The sequence below is a fragment of the Amaranthus tricolor genome, chromosome 8 (genome assembly GCF_026212465.1).
Source record: "Amaranthus tricolor cultivar Red isolate AtriRed21 chromosome 8, ASM2621246v1, whole genome shotgun sequence".
In the NCBI taxonomy this organism is placed as follows: domain Eukaryota; kingdom Viridiplantae; phylum Streptophyta; class Magnoliopsida; order Caryophyllales; family Amaranthaceae; genus Amaranthus; species Amaranthus tricolor.
The window spans coordinates 24,399,711-24,409,244 of record NC_080054.1 but is presented as its reverse complement, the minus strand read 5'-3'; the positions used below and the strand labels follow the sequence as shown (position 1 = coordinate 24,409,244).

Here is a 9,534-nt window from a genome sequence, read left to right as displayed (position 1 = left end):
TCCAAAAACATACAACAGTCACATGAAATGAAGTCATTTCTACAACAATACGTACAAAATCAACATCACCATCAAGTTCATAAGAAAACAAGTACATTGTTCAAAATTAGGATTTGCATTCAAATATTCTCTATATTAAATTCAAACATTTTCTACATTAAATTCATGAACAAACAACCACATTATGAAAATCATAGCAAATAACAAGTACGTTTGACATATTTATAGAGTTTAAGTATAAATGACCACTTTAAATGACATACTTTTAAAAAACAAAAAAACTAAAAAATTTATAATAAAAAGGTACCTTAATAAGTTGTAGATCACCAAGGAGTAGTAATTTGCAAGTTTATGAACCTGCATTTAATTGAAGCATTGAAGTTGATTTTAATGGTTGAAAGAAGAGGGAGATTTTCGTGGGTTATTGAGGCTCTCAACGAAGTAAAGTGAAATGAGGAAGAAGGAGCTTCAGCAGAAATTTAGAAATTAGAACGCATGAAGTCGCTGTTAGTAACAGCGACTTAATAGTTTGACCAGTCAACCATTAGGTTGCTGTTAGTAACAGCGACTTGACCCAGGACAAAATTTTTGACCATTTCTTTCATTTCGATGTTAGTAAGTGCGAGTATACATCAAGTCTAGATTTGGAGGCACGGATGCTTATTTTGAAAATAAAGTTTGAACGAAGCTTTTATTTGAATAAAGTTGTTAAATAATCTTATTTTTTTTCAAATTTTCATGAAATTTAGCTCCTTCTCATTTAAACTATTTGAATGGTTTAAGAGGATAAACTTTTTGTTTGGGTTCAGATTATGTCTTTATTTTTGTTGAAAATGAAAGGAAGGCTGCAATTTTTATGTCAAGTAACATTTCTTATTAAGAAAGAATTATTAAAAGTTCATTACAATTTTAAAAATCAGTGATTTTAAGCTTACGAGCGTATAAATACGAATTAAAAGTTCATTAAAATTTTAAAAACCGCCTATTAATTATACTATCTAATATAATATATGCGTCAAAATATATGAAATATTATAGTGATTTTATCTTTTATTTTGTTTACCAGTTTGTTTTTCAAATATATTATTTTTCTTATTGAAAAACGTCGCAAGAACTTCATTAGCATTCGTCAAATAAGAAATAGTTAGAGAATTATTTTTATCTTCAACATTATAAGATGGAAGAAGTCAGTGTCATCATCACTATTAGATTAACTCAATATACACTTACAAAGTTATAGTTTTAAAGTGATTATTTATGATCTCAAAGTGATCATTTAAAATCTCAAAATGACCATTTATAAGTTTAAAATAACCAATTATAATACTTCGTTGATGTACCAATTACAATCTTAAATTGATCATTTTGAAAAATAAGTTGATTCAATGGTCCTAATCATGACGAGAGAGTCTTCTATTTCTACAAAGTAAAAAAAAAAAAATAATAAAAAAATCAAAAAACAAAATAAGAAAGAAAGTTCGGTTCCAATTCCAATTCCAATTCTAATTCTAGCAAAGGAGAAAGAAAATACTAACTTAGACGAACCCCAACAAAAAAAACTGTGCCCTCCTTCACCAGCAGGCATTGGCGGCAAGCGAAACCTGCTATTTCAAAGCCGACCCAATTCAGGAGAATAACCAGACGAACCCTAGCAAAAAAAAATTACTTCTATGGAGAAATTTTCGTCGACGTTGAGGATAGGCGATTTAAATGATTTCATTGCTCCCTCTCAAGCTTGTATTGTCGGCCAGCTTAAACTTAACTCCACCGTAACTAACAATTCTACTGAGGTTTGTTCCTTTCTTAGATTGTTTCTGCTATTTCCATTAAAAATATGGACAATTTATTTTTATTTCTGAACTCTAAAGGTTGTGAATGCTATAATTATGCTAGTTGGAGGTGCCGATTCGGTTATTCTTCATGTGTTGAATTTTTTTTGGTTGCAATCTTATTTATTAGGGTTTATTTCAACTTTTATTTGTGAGTCCATACTATAAGTATAGAATTGGATTTCATTTAGTTCATCGGCTCTGGAAATTGATTGAAATGATGATTTTGGAGTTGAAATTATTACCGCAATTATTCAATTGTTCATTTTTACAACTTACATGTTTCTAGTTAGTATTGTTGAATCTTTGGAGTTTTTAAGTATTGTTTTATGATTATGGACCTTAAGGTTGAAGGTAGTTTTATTGTCACAGTGTTCACTAAAATCGATGTTAATATACTGCATGAGTCCTAAATGCTCCTGAATTATCCTGAAATTCACATGCTTCAAACTTTCAATTTGCAATTGGAAGGGGATTGGTGAATAAGTTATAAACGATTGGCATGAACATCTATTTTAAGACACTTAGTTTGAACTTTGAAGATTCAACTAATAAGTTGCTATTTGTTTTCATGATGTTAGAAAAGAGCAAAGGTGGTGCCTCCTGTTTCCAATGAGCCTGTTAAGATTTCACTCAAGGACTGCCTTGCGTGCAGGTAACCCTACTTATAAAGAAAGACAAATTAATCTCAAAATTTTTTTTCTTGTTTTTTATGCTGGTTTCTGATTACAGCCTTTTCGTTTCTTAAGGGTGGGCGGGACTTTATGGTAGTATCCCTAATTTGGTACATAGTGATTGCCACTTCTGAAGTTTACCTTCTGTTTTGTATTAAATTGTTTCACAATTCATATTGTTAATTGCTTTGTTATCTTGTCTAGTTGTTGCTTTTTACTTTTTTCTTTTATTTATCACTTTTTTGTTATCGAATTATATTTGTTGTGTGAGTGTGATTATTTATTGTGGTTTGTTCAGTGGATGTATAACATCAGCAGAGACGGTAATGCTTGAGAAGCAAAGTTTAGATGAGTTCCTATCCAGTATCGATAAAGGAAAGACTGTAGTAGTTTCTATTTCACCACAGTCTAGAGCTTCTTTGGCAGCTCATTTTGGCCTCTCTCCACTTCAGGTGCTTCATTAACTTTATATATATATATATATTATATATTTTTTTCACTTTTAGTAGCATTTAATTTTTACATTTGTTAAGCAAGGAAAGTAGGGATATATTTGCCAAGGGCTTTGATGAAATTGAGCTTTGTTGAACTTGAGAATATGGCATAAACTCCGAGAACAATTAGATTCACCATGACATCCAAATTCCTCAATCTATGAGTTCTATAAAGTTTTTTTTATGTTAGATTACAAGAGTAAACGAAAACTACCTTTTTTCTATTACAAGGATAGGCCTTTGATGTTGTGGGAGCCACTATGTGGCATTGGGTAACCTAATGCATTTCATGTCAGATTTGTGCATGTTATGGATTTGGGTTTAAGTTCTGGACCAAGGTTTAGAACATTAATGTGGTAATTTATCTATGATTTTTGTGCTTACCTTGACCCAATATAGGCCAAGAAAACCACTAAGTGTTTGTTTTTTGTTGAAAGAATTATAGTGGGCCACAAGAGCGTAGTTAGTGGAGTACAATGGATCATGCCAATAAAAGAGAACCTTTGCCAAAGTAATTATACTTCCTGATAGTGTAGAAAAGATAACTTCCTGTCTTTTATTAGTCCATTTTTGTTTGATTATTCCATCTTATGTTTATAGAAGGGCCCTTTGTGGTTCCATTAGCTATGTTACAAATGGTTTTTTCTTTAAGAAAAAGGAAGGGAGTTCAATGTCATTTTTAGCTCCTAACATTTTGTAATGTGTGGAAATTTTTTAGCATATTACAGTTTTTAGGATTTAATCTGTATGCTTGTTTCAAAAAGAAAACAAGTTCACAAAAGGGCTTAAAGGCTGATAAGTTGAAATAAGAGTCAATAAGTTCAAACAAGAGACAATAAAGGTCAATAAGGTGTATCCACTTTTTTTTATGATTGATAAGTTCACTTAAGTTTTAATGGTTGATAAATTTGGGTAATTCATCTAAAATCAAACCTTATTTTGTAGATACATCTTCATTCAAGTATCTGGTTGGATAGTAGATTGTTTTAGAGAGTGATTGAGAGTAGATATGTTCACTTTCTTTTGGCTTGGTCATAAGCTTATTTAAATGAATGCTATACTTAAAGTGTGAGGTTTATTGAACTTGGTTTTAAAAGCACGCCTATGGCTCGTTCCTTGGGCAGACAACATTAAACCTGGAGCCTTTATAGGGCTAGTTAAGACGATCTTTTAATCAGCCTAAAGGCTAGCCCCTTAGAGCACCATTTGGTTTTAGCCTTAGAAGAAGCATGTTTGATGTGCTCGCTCACCATGCCACCATATTTATTTCTCCTTTCTTCTCTTCTCTTATTATTTTTGTTCTTCTGGGTTTTTTGCTAGGTAGTATTTTTTGGGTGGTTTATTAGTTCTTTGGTTTTTGAGCTGCTTCACACCAGAGATTAGCACCTTTTACTTGATGCCTAGAGCCTAGGCTCTAGGGATTTTTGGCGCCTTAGGGTGCCTCGTGTACTTTTTCTTTCCCAAGGTCAACAACTACTAGAATACATGTCGCTCTAGCCCTTTTTTCTTGTCCATGTTAATTTCACTCCCTAATATTTGTCCTGGGGATGCTAGTCGTAAGCTGGAAGGCAGGAAATAGTTTTTGGTATGTAAATGAAAGGGACATTTATCTGGTGAACGTATGAATTGACCATTCTAGGATTTTTTTTTTCTGAATTAGTCATTTTAAATATCTAAGTGTTTTTTCAATTATTATACTTGTCAGATTTAAAGAAGTGAAATGGGTATTGTGACCTATGAGACATGATCCTTAAAAAGCAAGTAAAATGCAAGTGCAGTTGTGCATTTAGTCGGGAGAAAATTGAATGGTAGGATGGAGTTTGAGGGCATATCACCTGTCAATCCAGAGACGAGATCCTTTTTTGAAATAGAGAACATTTTGTGGATGGGTTAAATGCTTGCTTCAATTCCCAGGCTAAGATTGACCTTTCTGGAAAATTTGATGTAGGTATTTTGTTGTAGCAAATACATTTTAGTCAAAAAGTATGAAAAAAATAGTCATATACGATGGCTGAGTGTGATTGCGTTGATTTATTACAGCATTGGGGTGTTCATAACTTGGTTATTGCTTCTTTTACAATTGTGGTGTTTGTGCTTCATTGAGGAGACTCCGGAGAGCGACGAAGAACGGGCTGTGGTAGTAGTGTGTACATTGATATTGAAGTTTTGATTTGGTTATGATGGGGATTCCAGTCGTTCGACCTGCATGGATGGCTGTGCAATACTGCACTAGTGCACCATGAATTCGCTAATATATGGATGAAATAGTTTTTTCTGGTTGACCAAGTTTGAAGATGAGGCTTTCAGAGTCTTCACACTGCTCAATATCTTTGGGATAATGGTTAAGTATAAGCTTCTCGGTTATCTTTGGATGTTTGCTTTTCAGATTGGAGGGAGACAAGTGCATTGTAATTGGTTTACATGGCAGTTTCTGGGCTCTTGTTGATGACTAACTCCATGCAATTTTTTCCTTTTGTCCTTTACTGAAAACATAGACCAAATACTTGTGACTTTTTCACAACAGACTGACGTTCAGTGTCTTCTTTCCTTCAGGCTTTCAAGAAGCTAACAACATTTTTCAAGTCTCTTGGAGTGAAGGCTGTTTTTGACACTAGTTGCAGTAGAGATTTAGCTCTTATAGAAGCATGTAATGAGTTCGTAGTACGATATAAACAAAGCCAAGCCAGCAATGAAAAATCATCTAAAACATCACTGCCGATGATTTCGTCCGCTTGTCCAGGTATACATTGTGTTGTTCCCCTCTCAGATCCCACCTCCCCTCTTTCTCCCTTTGAAGGAAAGAAAGAGGACAGCGTCATCTCTATAAATGTTCTTTATTTGTAGTTAAATTTTTATGTCATTCCAGGGTGGATCTGTTATGCGGAGAAAACACTTGGATCATATATTTTACCTTATATCTCTTCTGTGAAGAGCCCTCAGCAAGTAATTGGGTCTGTCTTCAAGCGCTACCTCTGCCAGAAAAGGTCTATAAGGTAATTACAACTGTTTGCATGATTGCATATATCTTCATCTGACGCTTGCAGTCTAGAAACAGAATCCTTTTGGTTTGAGGAAGTAGTTTGATGCAATATAATTATAGAGACTCTTAGTTTCCTTGTTATGTGCCTCTTCGTGTATTAATGGGTTATGAACAGGCCAGATGAATTATACCATGTTACTGTGATGCCCTGTTATGACAAGAAGCTTGAGGCTGCCAGAGACGACTTTGTGTTTGAATTGGAACATCCAACTGAAAATGATATGCATGTTGATCCAAGAGTTGCAGAGGTGGACTCTGTATTGACTTCTGGAGAGGTTTTAGAACTCATACAGGTAAAAGAAGAAAATATTTCTTGCTATTTCCATTATTTTTGGTCAGGCCCAATGTCTCTAATGATTGCCTCTGTTTTCCTTATATTTTCAATGGCAGTTAAAGTCGGTGGATTTTAGTTCTTTGAGTGAATCTCCTGTTGATAAAATGTAAGAATCCACGAACTTTTGGGGTTGATGATCCTATTTGGTGCTTTGGTTGGTTATCATATCTTACTGTATGTATTACTGCTCTCCAGGTTGGCAAATGTTACTGATGATGAACATCTTTATGGAGTCAATGGAAGTTCAGGAGGCTATGCCGAAACTATATTCAGGCATGCAGCAAAAGCCCTCTTTGGGAGGGACATTGAAGGACCCCTGTTATTCAGAATGATAAGAAATTCAGACTTTCGTGAAATTTCTCTTGAAGTAAGATCTCTTTTTCGGTTGTGTAGATTTTGTGAAAATCAATTTTTCTACATGGAAATATTATTGTATGCATTAATGCATAAGAGGTGTCCGTGCATCATATATATCCTTACATTATCTTTATGATTGGACGAAGAAAAATTAATTTTCGGGAAAATGTTTTTGAACTTCTTTATTTAGTTTGTTGTTACTTGTTAGGGGAAAATATAATTTATGGAGAGAATTATTTTCTCTTTTTGGATGGAAAACATGAATTTTTTAATTAAGGCTCACCAAAAAGTGCAATAAAGATTACATCAACCATGAACTAAGAGGGGCTTGCTCTACCCAAACTCTTAGAACTCCAAAATCTGAATTCATCCTTGCTATATTATAAACTACCTTATTTCAACCTCTTCACATACATGAAAAGAAATGGAGGAACAATTTTTAGCGATAACAAGAGTACCATCAACTAACATAGCCAAAAAACAAGTTCTCACAATGGTTTATCATTTTTGAAAACTCGGTCATTGATCTAGTTGGTGGGTTCTAGTTAGCCTAGGTCCCAGATATGGATTACACTAAAATTTGTCTGCTTCTATTGTTTAGTATGTCTAGTCTTGTCCAGCCTGGTTCCTTATAGTTTCTACACCCTCATATTAATTTTCTATGTGTACTCTAATAGTTATATTCATCTCCCAGCTGTTGATTGGTGATTCTAGTGTTCTGGCTTTTGCTATGTGTACTTGTATAATTATATTTATCTCTCAGCTGTTGAGTAAAAATTGTAGAGTTATTGCTTTCCGTGCTAGGATATTTGCCTTCTACATGAAAGATGACAACTCTTTAACTTTTTTATACAGGTTGAGGGAAAAACTGTCTTGAGATTTGCTTTATGCTATGGCTTCCGCAATCTGCAGAATGTTGTAAGGAAAATCAAAATTGGTAAATGTGATTATCAATTTCTCGAAATCATGGCTTGCCCTTCAGGTAGAATAGTGTCCCCTGATTGTCATGTTCTCATTATCTCTTAAATGGATTCATATCTGGTATTAAATTTGGAATCTTTTGGGATGCAGGTTGCCTGAATGGTGGTGGTCAAATTAAGCCAAAGCAAGGGCAATCTGCTAAGGATTTGATTCAGCTTTTGGAAACTGTCTACATGGAAAATGTAAGACATTGTTGCTATTTTTAAGCTTTCTTGATCAATGAATCCCCTGGATGTATCAGTTTCTGTTACAAATCAGCAATTACAGTGCATGTATATTTCGTTGCATATTTCATACTTGACGCATATTTCATACTTCCCTTCTGTCTGAGCCAATAACCTTATACAGATAGAGTGCTTTCTTTGTCGGCTGTTCTCTGGACAACCAAATTTTAGCTGGCCTCCTAGTTGATACAAGGAGTGTTTTCCTCGTAATCTAGCTAGTTTCTCAATCTGAACATCCCACATTTTTCTCTTCTGCTTTCTTTGCTACTCGCACGGAACAAACATTTATAAAAAGAAGAGGATAACCAAATTTTATCTACCCTCGGTTGCTATATTTGGTCACTTTGTGCCTTTGTGGTTCTTCATTACTATCTTTTATCCTCTACTTAAAAGAATTAATGCCTGCAAGTAGAGTATAAAGATATAATTTCCCATTTTTATCACCTAAAAATTTCGAACTTCTCGACATGTTATCAAGTCTGCAAGAAACTAAATGATAGAGTTGCTTTACATCTCTAATTGCTTCCCTTATGGTATGACAGGTTCTGATTGCTGATCCTTTTCAAAACCCCATCGCGAAAGGTTTATATGATGAATGGCTCGAGCATCCTGGTTCAGAGAAAGCTAAGCAATACCTGCACACAGAATACCATCCTGTAGTGAAAAGCATAACATCACAGTTGCATAATTGGTGATCTTGTTTCCCTTGATTTTGTTTTCTTCCCTACCGCAGAAGTCTGTAGGTCCGCTGTGCCTATAATGCCCTAGAATTTGTTCTTCAGAGTTCAGACCCATAGTTGGAGGCTCCATCTATACTTCAGTTATACTTGCAAAATAAATCTCTTTTCGAGTACTCGGTTTGACTTGGAGCCATCTCCAGCTATACTTCGATCATGATCGTACTGACATAGGCTACAAATTTCGAATTTTTGCACAAGATTCTCCAGGTGTACATAATACTAGATGTAGTCTGGTTCTTTTAAGTTTTACAGGAGGAAACACAGAAAGAGAAGTCCAAACAATCCTTGACATCATTTATTTTTTCTTTTTTCTTTTTTAAATAATGTTTATTCACACCCTTAATATACTGTTTGCTAGTTTGTACAATTGACAGATATGTATTGTATAAAATGTACTCTATATGTGCTCTGAACGGTCTTCTCAATGAAAAATGAAACCCTTCGTGTACTTTATTTATTTGATACAATGGAATCGAAGACCAATACAAAATTAAACAAAACCTTATTTTGAGGCTAAACTATCACATGCCTTGTCAAAATCATCATGTATATTCTACTTATAAAGGATATATTCAGTGTGAGGAAAAAAGAACGATATGGATTATACTCTTATCAAAAAAGATGTGGATGTTGTAACTAGTGAAGCATAAGGCTTTGAAAGACTTGTAATTGAAATGAAAAGACTCGTAACATGTCATATGCAAGAAACAAATAGCTAGGCAAGAAAACACAAATATATAAAGACTAATAACAAATTAAAAATATATAAATAATCATTATAGCCACATAAACAATAATCTTGATATAGATACTAATCAATGGCCTTGCACATAAATTTAGAGTTTTCCATTAGTTTTATAT

The 9,534-nt window shown here is 33.9% G+C and overlaps 1 protein-coding gene across 1 annotated transcript; it reads left to right on the top strand.

Annotated features, from left to right (window-relative positions):
* The first annotated feature begins 1,497 nt into the window (after nt 1–1,497).
* On the top strand, nt 1,498–9,274 carry LOC130821412 (protein NAR1). Its single transcript, XM_057687168.1, has 11 exons — nt 1,498–1,790; nt 2,411–2,484; nt 2,802–2,955; nt 5,551–5,737; nt 5,864–5,990; nt 6,153–6,330; nt 6,428–6,477; nt 6,567–6,738; nt 7,584–7,710; nt 7,800–7,891; nt 8,476–9,274. The coding sequence occupies exons 1-11, from the start codon at nt 1,671–1,673 to the stop codon at nt 8,626–8,628; spliced, it is 1,434 nt and encodes a 477-aa protein (XP_057543151.1). The 5' UTR covers nt 1,498–1,670; the 3' UTR covers nt 8,629–9,274.
* Nucleotides 9,275–9,534: the final 260 nt, after the last annotated feature.

What these genes read in the sequence shown, in the direction of transcription:
- LOC130821412 (XM_057687168.1), top strand. Translation starts at nt 1,671, where the DNA reads ATGGAGAAATTTTCGTCGACGTTGAGGATAGGCGATTTAAATGATTTC. An exon ending in GATTTCGTCCGCTTGTCCAG is followed by an intron (nt 5,738 to 5,863) that starts GTATACATTGTG and finishes ATGTCATTCCAG; the next exon opens with GGTGGATCTGTTATGCGGAG. An exon ending in AGGTTTTAGAACTCATACAG is followed by an intron (nt 6,331 to 6,427) that starts GTAAAAGAAGAA and finishes TTTCAATGGCAG; the next exon opens with TTAAAGTCGGTGGATTTTAG.